Here is a 14,491-nt window from a genome sequence, read left to right as displayed (position 1 = left end):
TAACACTGATATATCCTTGCTAAGTTTCTTCATGAATATTAAAATAACGTTAATTAAGGAAAATGTCCTTAAAAACGTTATTTTAGTGTTGATGAATAGGCCCCATGGTGACTGTTTGCTCATGGCTTTAAATGGATGTTATTTAATTACGAACAATTTAAAAAACAAAATATAATCTTTGGCAAGTTTTGTTTGTATTTATTGTTTATCAGCTATATTTTTATATCATGTATTAGTTCTAGGAATAATTTCTTTCATGAAGCAGCCCTTATGTGCTCCCTATTATAAGCTCAAATGTTGTGGATCTTTATCAGCACTGCACAGTGCACATATGTATGTACGGTTTATGCAGAGACAGGCATACTCACACACTGCTGCTCCACAACCCAGAAACTGGCATTTCCCAGGAAAGACAGTTAGCGCTCTATGGGAAAGACTCATTAAACGTATTATATGAGACTTATTCTCAAGCAATCTATTAGCTTGTATGAAATAAAATGTATTAACTAAAAGAATATAGGAAGAGTGCATTGATTAGACCCATAAGTGTGTAGATTTAATCTTGTGAAGGGACCCTATTCATTTCCAGGATCAGACATAAGAAGGATAAGGAATTTGAGAAAGGGCAAAAGCTAAAGGTCAGAGACAGACTGGGAATGTCAGTATTACAGAGCATGAGAATTCCCACAACAAGTCAGTAGACCAGCCTCACAGAGTTCATTTTTCATAAGCCATTAAAAGGGGAAGTCAGAGAAAGCATGAAATAAATGTGACGTGCTTATTGTTATTATTATTGTTATTATTATTCAGTGAAGCATATTGTTTGTGTAAACATTCAAGATCATTAAACAAAGCAATGAGTTCATTCATGCGCACATCCACTAGGATATATTAATTAGTGATTGAACAATAACAAGATCGATATCGTTCAATCGCTCATTAATCGTGCATAAATCGTGCGCTAAAATGTCGGAAATGACCAGCGATGCCCACTCTCGCTGGTTGTTTCCGACAGCAATCATCACCTGAACATGCTGGTCAATCTGCCAATAACGACAGATTGACCATGTTCAGGGATGAGGGAGGGTGCCTACACTGAACGACATATCATTCACTGTAGGCACTACAGGAGATGGGGAACGACTGTACGATTACAACACTGTGGATGTGCACCTATAGGTGTATCTTTATACTTTGCAGTATGTTAATAATGTGTACATACTCCTTATCATTGTATAGTGATTTTAGTTCAATGTCAGAATAGTCACACAGAAAGATATTATCATCAAAATATTAGAGATAGATGTCTTAATAGTCAAGTTTTTTTAATGTAAAATCCAGTGTAGATCACTATATACCCAGATTAAAAAAGAAAAAGGGTATATTTTAATAGATGCGTGTGCAATTATAGCTGTTCTAGTGTCGCTTTTGCAGTTGCGGATAATAATTTGGCCATCACACAACAAACAATAAAAGCAGCATTAGAACAAATACAATCAATAAACATAATACATTTTAAAGTGCAGTAACCACAAAGGTTTAAGCCACAATAGTTGTTAAACCATCAAACTAGAAGGTGTTAACTTGAACGCAGAAATAACTTTTGTAATTATTTTGTAATTATTTATTCATTTCAATGTCAGCGGCCATATTTTTGACAGTATTAGAATTAAATGATACTTCATAAATCTCATTCTTCTTAATTTATATAGGATGTTCCTGGCACAGTTAAATTAAAAGATAATTCATTTTATATTTTTTTTTTTTTTGTATTCCTGATGACGGGGCTGAGAAAGCCTTGAAACGTTGAAATAAGTATTTACTCTTTTTGCCAAAAAATCCTGGAGTGGCTTTTCACCTTGTCATTATATATATATATATATATATATATATATATATATATATATAGTCAAAGTATGTCCACAATCACGTTTTTGTAGTCCAAGAGTGCTGGGGTAGCTGCCCAAAAGGGACCTTCAGGTCCTTTGTATAACCTTTAAAGAAAGGGGTGCACTCAGCAGTCTTCTAAAAAGTCCTTTATTCCAACATTTAAAAGTAAATACAGGATCAACGTTTCGGTCCCAACCATGGACCTTTGTCAAGACAAAACGTTGATCCTGTATTTACTTTTAAATGTTGGAATAAAGGACTTTTTTAGAAGACTGGTGAGTGCACCCCTTTCTTTAAAGGTTATATATATATATATATATATATAAATAAGGAAGAAAACCTAATAATGCGCATGAAGTCGTTTGATTGAAATGTCCAGAAATTATCTGTTCAGGTATAAATGTAGCGCAGCTGCATCCCAGCTCCAAGCCACGGAGCGATAGATTCTAGAGGTCAGCAAGTTGAAAGGAGAGCGCACTCGTGATTATGTGAGAAATAACAATTTAACTTGTAACATTTGCTCACGTAAATCAATTCAGCCATGGCTTAATGACGCGGACGTGTGACATCATCCGGTATTCCCAGAACCGGCGGCGGTCCGCTGAATTGCTGTCTGCAGCGTGGCCTGTCGATTACACCAGGATCCAGAGGACCGTCTATTTTGGAGTTTAATGTTTTAAACTTTGATGTACGTGAGCAAATGTTATAAGTAAAATTGTTATTTTTCACATAATCATGAGTGCGCTCTCCTTTCAACTTGCTTACTTATAATATATATATATATATATATATATATATATATATATATATATATATATATAGGGCATGCATATTCCATAGCGCTATATAGATAATATTTGGCCATTCACATCAGTCCCTGCCTCACATACACACTAGGGTTAATTTTTGTTGGGAGACAATTAACTTACCAGTATATTTTTGGAGTCTGGGAGGAAACCCACGCAAGCACAGGGAGAATATACAAACTCCACACAGGTAGAGCCGTGGTGGGGATCGAACCCATGACCTCAGTGCTGTGAGGCTATGCTGTGAGTGGTGTGAGGCTGTGCTAACCATATATATATATATAGGCATACTTCCTCCCCTATCGTACTCCCTGTCTTGCGCCAGAGTTTTAATATATCCCCAGATTGGGCTACTTGTACAGCCGACTGGGGATATCGTAAACGACCAGTGGGAGCATGCATCACTGGTCGTTTTTAGCATTCACACTGGCCGATAGCGTGAACGATTGAACGATAACAATATCATTCAAAATATCGGCAAGTGTGTACGCACCTTTACTCTGGATTTAATATGAACTTGCATGAGTCATAAAGTTTCACACTTGCTCAGCTTGTGAGCTTAAATGGATAATTTTGTACCTTTTGCACAGGTTTTTGGCTGTCAATTTCCACTGGAGCCAGCCCTGTAACTCATGTAATGGAAAGTTCCCCCTACACTAGAATAATTAGTTGGTGAAAATCAAACATGTTTGATTTTCACCAACTAGTTGGAAGGACCATTTCTGGATGTTTTTCAGCGTGTGTGAGCAAACCCTTGATTATAATTTGCTCCCAGACACTAGACGATTATCATTCCAATAAGCCAACTAGTTGGCTGGTTGAAACTATATCGTCCTGGTGTGTCGCCATCTTAAGAGTGTCCCCATTTTTAAGGATTGTGTGACAGTGTGTAGCCCTTATGAAGTTCAAACCTAGGCAAAAACCTAATCCTGGTCAAACTACACTACCATGACAAATTTGGTGGAGCTAGGTTCAAGACTATGGACCTCATTCAGAGTCGATCATAAGCAGCCGCTCGGTCGTACGCATCCAATGTTTCCAAACCACACATGCGTACAGTTAGTTGTGCGCATGTGCGTACGAGACCTTGCGATCCAAAATGCTGTCGATCGTACAGCTTACGAGCAGGAAGTGGCTTCCGAGAGTTGATTGACATGAAAGGCCGTTTGTGTGTGTTGACGCGGGTGGTGGTCTAAAAATGCAGGCGTTCCTCACCGTTTTCAGGGCGTTTCAGGGGCGTACATAAATTTCCTGCTACGACCGACATAGAAGGCCGGAAGTAGTAAAACATCACTCTGCGAGCAGGTTAGAGGCCTGGCTGATCGTACAGCTTGATGTTGGGTATGTGCTCTCTCAAGCCCCAGAGTACAATCGATACTATCAAATGTGACTGATGTTATGTTTGATGTTTCTATTTTGTGCCACACAATGCAAGCAGCTAATAATCGTTTGTTGAAGCTAATAACACTGCTAATTGGCTTGTAATTGATTCAGTTGCGTTTGCATTAGCGAATAATAAGAATAAATACATTTCATGGGGATGGCTTATTCTATCCGGTTTTTGGTAAATTTTTGGTGTAATTTGCACACAACACAAGCGGCCGCAACCATCAGAAGAAAATTAACATACAGCGACTGACAACGACTGACTCGATCACTAACTGCTATCACTCACTAGCTAGAGGAGGTGCATTGTTCACGTAAGGGCGTCACTTTGGTTGCGACCGACCAGCCGTGCGATTGCTTCCTTTTTCAGTTTCTCGGTCGTTAGGCGTACGACCAAGCGGCCAATTACGACCGACTCTAAATGAGGTCCTATGTCTGTGCATAAAGGACAAACAGACAGACAGACAGATATTTCTCGCTTATATATATATATTTCTCAAAAACTTATATATATTATATATATATATTATAAATAGCATGCACTAAAATGCTAAGTAAAGCAGTGACATTATGTGCAAACATTCCCCAATGGTTTACATGAGTCTGGGTCTTTGGCTAAGGCTATCTCTGATGCCCTGCAACAACTTTGCCTCATTAAGGTGGCCAGATTGGTGGATCTAGTCCAGCCAACTAGATGACAATTTCCTGCACTGATAATATCACCATTATTTCACAGGAAATACCAGCACTGGATTGTTACGGCATATAAGGAAGTTTATATTGAGTGATGCTGTTGGGGAAATGCCATGTTCATACAGTATGTTATGGCTAATTTTTACTTAGAATTAGGCCACTAGGTGTCACAGTTCTGTTACTGCCAATGGATATTTTATTTTACCTTACAGGAATCAGAAATATTAAAGTTCTCACTCATATGCGGATATACAGAGAAACCATCTTATTTTCATGTAGTACCTTATAATATATATTTTACAGGGGATACACAAAAAAAAAACAACATACAGTAAACATAAATTCTACATCACCATTAGCTTTCTCCCAATGGAAGATAATAATACTGTTGTTTGGGTATTATGCAGGTGCCCTAACTTTACACATTTAGCGGTAAATTTACTAAAGTGAGAGTTTTTAGAAGTGAGTTTTAAAAGTGATGTTGCCTATAGCAACCAATCAGATTCTACTTAACATTTAATTAGCACCTGATTGGTTGCTATGGGCAACATCACATTTAAAACTCACTTCTATAAACTCTCACTTTAGTAAATTTACCTCTCAGAGTCAGTGCAGCAAGGATTATCATGGTGGACAGTAAAGCTAGTTCAGGGTAAAGAACTTGGTTTGCTTTGGGACGTGCTATACTTTAATAAAAATTAATACTGTACATTGTTATGTATGGAATAATATTTTAGACTGTTTCAGCGAGTGATCAGTAATGTAAAAAGTTTGTAAGTGGGGTTAGTTGCTTGAGCACAGTCCAGTACTCATAGTAGTATTAATCTGCCGGTGTACATGGTATCTATTTCATAAGTCTACTAAAATCATACAATTCAGACACTTCCACTAACATTACACAATGTTGCATAGTAACAATATATCAATATATTATTATTGTGTTATATAGTGCAGATAACTTTTCTTTTCAAATTGCAGCTGTTGGTGAACTTCAAATACTATTATTCAAGGTAATAAAACCTGCTGCAATAGCTCTACTTATATACTGTACATCCACTTGGAATATTTAAAACAATGTCTGCCTGAAACTGTAAAACATAAAAACTCATCCACTAGAGTTGGTTTACATAACCCCTTCCATTACCCTCTAGATAGAACATTGTAATCAAGGTTTAAATAGTTTAGGAAGAGCATGTTTGACTGAAATAATACATTTGGCTCCATTCCTTATGAATTCTGTTTAATTAGATAGCAATTTAAATATAATTGTGTACAATACTTTAAGTTGCCTGGAGTTGTCTCACTGCTTGACAATTAGTACTGTATATGTGAAAGAAAATGTAAAAACATTTTCAATAAATGTGTTAGAAATACTGAAATACACAAATAAAATATACAGCATAATTACCCCATTATCTATGAGTGAATATGGATATTCCTATTTACATACAATATGTTACACGTGACAACAGTATGCAACCACATTCCTAGCATAAGTATTGTTTTCAGAGTTCTCATAATAATATTACTAATAATAATAATAAATTGGAAAACTGGACACTAAGTCTGTAATCCAAATGTAAAATCAGATTTAGAGGGGGACTTTACATATACAATGATAATTAGCAGAGGACCTTACAATATGATCAGTGAGAATATGGATATAATAGGATGAAGTCACTTGCAGCATCATTAGTGTAAATGTAGGAATGATGTGTTAATCCTGTCAATGGTTCCCAGAATCCCATCACACCAGTTATTGTTTTAACTCACCAGCTGCAGGCAGCAGATCCCAACCAAGGTACATCTCCCAGTGCATTTGCCCATAGTGGATGGATTGTGATCCTACAAATAGCAGGCTTTGGTGTAGAGAATCCTCATCTGATAGGCAAATCCTAAAAATGTCAGCTCCTTAGCCTAGGATATTCTGCATTGTCCCTGTAGAGAAAAGGCCTGATGGGTTACAGGACCATGTTTAGTGATGCCACCCTACAAATATACATGCTATATGGGAGAGGAGGAGCATTCAACCTTATGTCCTCTTTGTGTTGGTCTATTGTGTGTTTTGTGTATGAGAGGGGGAGGATAGGAGTGGCAGGCAAGGAGGACAAGCCACACACACACACACCCACCCTATAAGGATTCATCCTCCCTCCTCTTGTGTAGTAGGGAGCATGCTATTCACTCCTTCCTGGCCAGTCCCTGGGTGTGGAGAGAGGAGGAGGAGGAGGTAAACGAGAACAAGAGAGGGGGCTGCAGACCAGAATTCATTTGCCGCCCCCCTTTTAATACCCACCAGAGAACGAGTGCCAGCTGCAAAATCTCTTTTGTTACATTGCAGAAGAAAAGCAGATCCATTCTGTGTGAATGCAGCATTGTGCAAACCTTGTGCATTGGTCCTCTGTCATTTCTCTCCTGCATCCTTACTCTGCATCCCAAATTCACAGTAGCGTAATTTGATGACACAATTTCAGCATAAGCATGTGACGAATCAGTGAATTGCTTTGTTTTTGCACAATGTGAAGTTGCTCAGTAACCCTCGACTTCCTTTCACAAAGCTATTCTGCAATTTATTATGGTCGATGTAATCCATTATCCTACCTTCCTCTGGCAGTATTGCAAAAATAGCTCTTGCTGCCCCTTTTCACCTTTGACTAAATTTGTGGTTCTTCCAGACCTAAACCAAGTTAACCTACAGTCTAAACATTTTCATTTAGTGCTCATCCACTTCAGTTAACATAATTCCACCTAGACAATACCAGTGCTGCAAACTGATCATCTGTCAACTGGACTGGAACTATGCCCAGAACAAACCAATCATCTCATTTTCAGAATAATCAGATGCCCCCTTGAAATCACTACGGTATTTTCTCCCATTAAAGACAACCACTGAAAATATTGTGGTATCTTGTGAACATTAAGGGACTGCACAGTGTTTAATTTTCCTAACACATCAAAACTGTTCTGAAATGATAAACTTATAAACTGTTATAAACTGTTTTATAAGGAATCAAGTATAATGCAGTAAATCATTTTGCACTTCACTTACCTGTTCACACTATTCTGATCACTTCTTAAAATAGTACCATTATTTTAGCTGGCCACACACCTAAAGATTATCTTTCCAACCATCCAATTTGTTGGCTGGTTGTAAAAAAAAAAAAAAATCTGGTAATGTATGGGAGTAAATGACAATTAGCCGTTTGCTTCCAAATGCTGGAAAATGGACAAAAACAGAAGCTCACACAAGTTGGTTTAATTAACCAACTTGTCTGAACGACCGTTTCCATCTGTTTTCCATGGCAGGATGTACTAACACTAAACTGTGGTCAAACCTCCGCAAACTGCAGTTTTTGTGGTTTGAGTGCATTTCCCTTATGTATCAAGCTCCAGGAAAGCAAAATTTCCAAGGATTGCACCCGATTGGCAAAGAAACTTATGGGCTTCTTTTCAGATAATTCCCCAAGATGGTTCCACTAGGATCCCTTTGCATGTACAGAAGGAGTCCTGGGTCATTTATCCGGAAGTCCTTGTATGAAAGAGCTGTCCTTTGTGGTTTTCACACGATTGTACATGTGTACAGCTTTAATAAATGCTGCTATGCATGTGGTAAGTGACAGGATGTATCGTATTTAAAATGCAATGCTTGATATAAAATGCTCAGAGTGTTTAGAAGCAAATGTCATTTGCTCCCATACATTACCAATATCTTAATAAAAAATACCCATGTATTACTTTCATATGTATTTTAATTTTAGAATAAGGGTTTGCCTTTTTTGTGGAGTCGAGAGATTTTACTCCAGGGTCCTTACACAACACCTATAGCAAGCTGACCTGCCCTGCATTTACTGGAAGTTAAATGGAGCTTAATTGGACCTCAGAATAGTGACCATTGAGAAATGTTTTGTTTGTACTCACTAAGGGGTCTATTCAGCAATTTTTTACTTAAAAAATGTGGTAACTATAATTTCCGCATTTATTAAGTATTTCCACTAATAAGCAATGGGTTAATGGAGAAGATAACGTAATTATCTTCTCCATTGCTTCCCATATCGCAGAGTATCGCACTGTAGGGAGCAATCCATTGCTCTCTACAGTGATTTAACGCTTTTTGCTATTCAGGAAAGCAAAAAATTGTTACATTTCACAAAAAATCTTTACTGTATATCTCAGAATGGCATTATATGAAGAAAATCCTTAATAATCCCAAAAACTGCAGGGACAGAGGGAAATTTCCCATCATAAAAGCACATAAATATAAATTAGAGATATGCGCAGTACACATTTTGCTGGATTTGGTTCTAATTCGTTGGCCAGTATTGGTTTTGACAAACCGCCGTGACTGGTTTTGGTTTTGGATTTTTTTACAAAAAATTTTAAAAAATTGCTAAAATCACATCATTTTTGCCTTTTTTTTGTTCCAAGAGTATTATTAACTTCAATAACATTAATTTTCACTCACTTTCAGTCAATTTTGTCCACCTCACAGCTCACAATATTGTTTTAAATTATCAATTTTGTGACTGGGTGAGAGCTGTCATACTTGCTTTCCCTTGCAAAGGATATTTTCACCGTCAATTGTCGTTTTAAACTAGTCTTCTTGGTCCCCTTCTAGGATTAAGATCCAGTAGCAGGCCTAGTGCTGAAGGATTCTTCTGAAGAATCCTGGATAGGGAAGGAGTCACTAAGCCATAACAAATTGGATGCATGATTACCTCCATTCATTACTGTGGATATTGAGAATGAAGGTGTTGGCGGTAGAGATTGCAGGTGCTGGGATCTAGTTGAACTTGACAGAAGGGAGCTAGCTGATGCTGGACTTCTTATTGTTATTTTTTTAGCACCAGTTTCTGATGTTGTCGATAACATTTCATGAGTTTGCCGCAAATGACGTAACAGGGAGAAGGTTTCTAGATGGTTAACGTCCCTACCTCTACTTATCGTGGTTTTACAAACGCTACAGATGGCTTGACAATTGTTAGGATTTGGGTAAAAATAATTCCACACATAAGAGGTGCAGTTGTGGGTCTTATGCCCAGGCATGACAATGGCATTCTTCTTATCATGCCCAAGAGCTTCTTCCACTGGTGCCTGACTTACACAAACAACATCCTAATCCTCAACATCCTCATTAGCGCCGGCGTCAGCACCACAAATATCCCCCTCATCCCCTTGCACTTACTCGGTGGCATCCTCAATTTGTATGTCATCAACTATATTTGTACTGCTCATCCCCATATTTGCAAAGGGAGGAGAAAGGGTGAAAGGTGGCTTCTCTGTGAGTACAACAGTATCAGAATGGTCAGACTCACATATCGCACTCATGGACACACTTAGGGGTAAATTTACTCAAGTGAGAGTTTTTAGAAGTGGAGATGTTGCCCATAGCAACCAATCAGACTCTACTTAATTCAATTAGCACCTTCTAGAAGATAATAGCTAGACTCTGATTGGTTGCTATGGGCAACAACTCCACTTCTAAAAACTCTCACTTTAGTAAATATACCCCTTAGACTCTCCTCAGTGATTTGAGACATTTCTGTTTCTGAACGCATAGTTTGTCCTACTGCCTTAGTGGTTTTCATCTTTTTTACACCTCTTCTATTTACTAAGCCTTGGGGTGGTGATAAAGTCGACGGTGATAAGGTGCCAGCCAACCAGCTCCTAACTGTCATTTTTCAAACACAGCCTGTGACATGGCAGTTAGGAGCTGATTGGCTGGTACATTATCTTCGTTCACTTTATCTCCATTTAAGGCTTAGTAAATAGACCCCAGTGGAGTGATAAGGTCTTGCATTTTCACAAGAGGCAAAGGAAGATGCCTGACTGACACTTACAGAACCACCACTCATAACTAAAGGCCAAGGCCTCAGTCTGTCCTTGCCACTGCGTGTGGTAAATGGCATGTTGGCAATTTTATGTTTTTCTGCCCCACACTTTCCCTTTATTAGATGTGTTTTTTTCTTTAGCACTGTATATTGTTTTTTTTTATTTTAGATGCCCTGACTTAGACCCTATGCCCTTGAGCATCAGCTTTAGTAGATGACGTTGAAGGACTAGCGTCGTCATCATAACTGGAACGTTATCCATTTTTCAAATTGCAGATCACTGCGTGGCTTATATATGCATGTGCACAAAACAATGTGCACCAAACAGTACAAACAGCTATATTCCTGTGTGGACTGGAGTCACAGGGCTTATATGTGCGTGTCAGCAAAACAAAGAGCACAAAACAGTACAAACAATACAATTAGCATTTTTGTTTTATGGCACAGCTGTATTCTTGCGTGGACTGGAGCCACAGGGCTTATATATGCACGTGAGCAAAACAAAGCACATGAAACAGTACAAACAATACAATTATTTAATTTTTTCATGTTGTAGGCAGGGGCGTTTTAAGAGAGGAGGGGACCCGTGTGCATTCCCCGTGCGGGGCCCCCTCCTCTCTTCCCGGTGGCTGGCAGCCGACTGACGCGGCTGGCCAGGCACTGGAGCATTAGTCGACTCCGGGCACTAGAGTGTGCCAGGAGTCTACTGCACATGTGCAGAATGCCGGGAAAGTGGCTGCGGCGGGTATTTTCCGGCATTCTGTGCATGCACAGTAAACTCTGGGTACTAGCGTATGCCCGGAGTCTAGTGCGCATGTGCAGAACACCGGAAAAATGGCAGCGGCGGACATTTTCCGGTGTTCTGAGCAGCGCTGACACCCGCTGCAAGTTTAAAATAGTATTGGTGCAGGGTGTGCTGTGCGAGGCCCCCCTGGGACCGGGCACTCATGTGCCACGCACACACTGCACCCATTGTAGATACACCACTGGTTGCAGGCGGAGGTCTAGTCGAACAGCATGGACTGGAGTCACAGGGATTACATGTGCAGTGCACATGAATGTCTTACTGATGGACATAGCACAGCCAATACAGCAGTTACAGTACAGCATACAACAGCGTGTACCCCCTATATACATTGACTAAGCAGCACAGCCACTTGTGAGTGTGGACACTGGACACAGCCTATACAGCAGAGTACAGCACATGATAAAGCAGTGAACACCCCCTACAGGTCTGCCATCAGAAATTGTGGGGCCCGGCACTGACAAAATAGGCAGGGCCCCCCAGCCCCCATTATACAGAGCACATCTAGAAAATGAAGGCATATTAAAAATATCTTGAGCCAGTGGAGTTGACCATCTTACAGTAATCACCTCACAGCAATCCCACCTTCAATAAACACCTCACAACAGCCCCCTTCAGTAATCACCTCACAGCACCCCGCTCTTCAGTAATCACCTCATAGATAGTCCCCCCTTCAACAATCACCTAACAGCTCCCCCTTTAGTAATCACCTCAAAGCAATCCCACAGACAGTCCCACCTACAGTAATCACTTCACAGCTCCCCCCTACAGTAATCACCTCACAGCTCCCCCCTACAGTAATCACCTCACAGCTCCCCCCTACAGTAATCACCTCACAGCTCCCCCCTACAGTAATCACCTCACAGCTCCCCCTACAGTAATCACCTCACAGCTCCCCCTAAAGTAATCACCTCACATCTCCCCCTTCAGTAATCACCTCAAAGCTCTCCTCTATAGTGTTCACCTCACAGCTCCCCCCCTACAGTAATCACCTCGTAGCTCCCCCCTTCAGTAATCTCCTCACTGCAAGTCGTTCCCCCTTCAATAATCACACCACAGCTCTCTCCCTCCTTCAATAATCACCAGGCTCAACCCCCAGAAAACGTACCTTCTTTACTTTGCGACGGTCTCTGGTCTCCCGTTCTGTCCTGAGGACGGATCTTGTGTTATGATGGCGTCTTTCTCTTGCGCAGCAGCCTGCCCTGATGTGACATGCGCTCCTGTCCATATTACTAAGAGGAGCTCAGGGAAGCGAGCTACCCAGCTGCCCAATTGTGTTATAGCTAGCAGCACAGAGCCGGGGAGTATCCTCTCTGCCTGCCTCCCACAGCCAGCCATAAACATGGCGGCAGCAGCAGCGACAGCGGGTGGGTGGTAGGAGAAATAGGGAATAGGGGATAGTAGTCGGCACGGGCGGGTTCTGCACGTTGGTAGGAGCGGCGCCCTGGCCGAGCCTGTCAGTGCCCGGCAGTCCTCCCCTGATGGCGGCCCTGACCCCCTATAAAATATACATTGACTACAGCACAGCAGCGTGCACCCTCCTATAGTTATACACAACAGCACAGCCTATACAGCAGAGTTAAGCACAGCATACAGCAGCGTGCTTAACAAGGAAATAGCGCAGTCTGCGAGCCTTATATATATGAGTCCAAAACCTGCAAAAATCCAACACTGCAAGGATGACGTTTTCCTCGAAGTGGAATCCAAGTCAGGCAGAAAGATTTGAGCCACCGCTCGGATCTACTCAGATTCCCAATGTTCGGGTGTATTCGGATTCCAAGAAATCCAAATCACTCTTCTCTAATATAAATGTATACAAACTAATATAAAGCCTGTGTACACATTTCAATCAATTTAGACAGTTTTGACAGGCTGGAGTTGGACTTACAGTCGGTGTACGCAGCATAAGCATGCGCAGTAGAAGAAACAGAAGGTCATTTTTTTGGATTCCGAAAACAATGTCTTCTGCAACATCGCAGGGACAGCGTGTTAAACGCAACAGCTGTCCCTGCATAAAAAAAATGCTGAATAGCAGCCATAAACTTTCATAAGTGATAAAAAATCGGGATGATGTTGCCCAATAGTATTCGGGGCAACATCGTCACTCTTGCTGAGAGCCCCAAATACAGAACAAATTGCATTCAGGGTCCATCCAACATAGAGACAGTGGATTCCTCACTATTTTAATATTTGCTTAAATTGATGTACTGTATGCAGTGCAGAGCAGCACACCTTGGGCGGGTGTATATTAGCCTGTATATTAGTGAGTATATTCTAAGAACTGGTAAAGTACCAACAGCCCCAATCAAACTTTTATATCAATCTGTGTATGTTGTGCACAGTTTGCAAAGATACCAAGATAAGGCAAATAAAATTACTGAAAAAACACAATGTGAGTGGTCCAAAGAGCGCTGTCCCCATATATGTCTCGTCTTCTCTCCTGGATGACTCAATGATCTCAAATAGGGAGAAAAGATAACATATAATTATACTCCAGATATAGATGATTTTTTTCGATGGTCAGTCAAACAGATAAAGACCACTCACCTCACATAAAGGTATCTTTATATATTCCACTAATCTGGTCACAACCTTATTGGTGATATTCAGGGCTTGTTCCCTTCTGGGAATAGACTCACCTGGAATCAGGTCTAACCGTTCCCCAAAAGGTATCTTTACACCCCGAAATCAGTACTCCTCCGTTCGTCTAAATGGCATCCTTGTATATCTCGGAAAAAAATGTCCACTTCAATAAAATCAATATTGTTTATTGTCCAAACAACCGACTAAAAAGAAGTTTTGGATCCCAAAAAATTCATATAAAATAAGTATGCCTCTTCATACAAAAAGCAAAAAGGGTTATCCCATAGATTGAGAAAATATCCAGCTTAGGTACAGGGCCACTCCACCCGGAATGTTGCGGACACCTGACACTCAAGATTTAAAAAAACGCAGGGATAAATACCAATCCAACGCGTTTCTGACTCTAAAGTCCTTCCTCAGGGTGTACTAGGACTACCAGGATCTCCACACCTATATATACCTCTCAGTACAAACAGGAAGTGGGATCCAAAGTGAATCAA

The 14,491-nt window shown here is 40.3% G+C and overlaps 1 protein-coding gene across 2 annotated transcripts in view; it reads right to left on the bottom strand.

The window, feature by feature from the left end:
• NKAIN1 (sodium/potassium transporting ATPase interacting 1) overlaps positions 1 to 6,827 on the bottom strand; it is a 58,217-nt gene extending 51,390 nt beyond the window's left edge. For both annotated transcript variants that reach the window (XM_088459994.1, XM_088459995.1), the window contains exon 1: positions 6,549 to 6,827. In XM_088459994.1, coding sequence (XP_088316120.1) covers positions 6,549 to 6,602 — 54 coding nt within the window. In that variant the 5' untranslated portion in view covers positions 6,603 to 6,827. The remainder of the gene's footprint in view (positions 1 to 6,548) is intronic.
• Positions 6,828 to 14,491: the final 7,664 nt, after the last annotated feature.

This window comes from Taudactylus pleione, unplaced genomic scaffold (genome assembly GCF_031769625.1).
Source record: "Taudactylus pleione unplaced genomic scaffold, aTauple2 ptg000959l, whole genome shotgun sequence".
Taxonomy (NCBI): Eukaryota; Metazoa; Chordata; class Amphibia; order Anura; family Myobatrachidae; genus Taudactylus; species Taudactylus pleione.
This window is presented reverse-complemented; position numbering and strand designations above follow the sequence as displayed.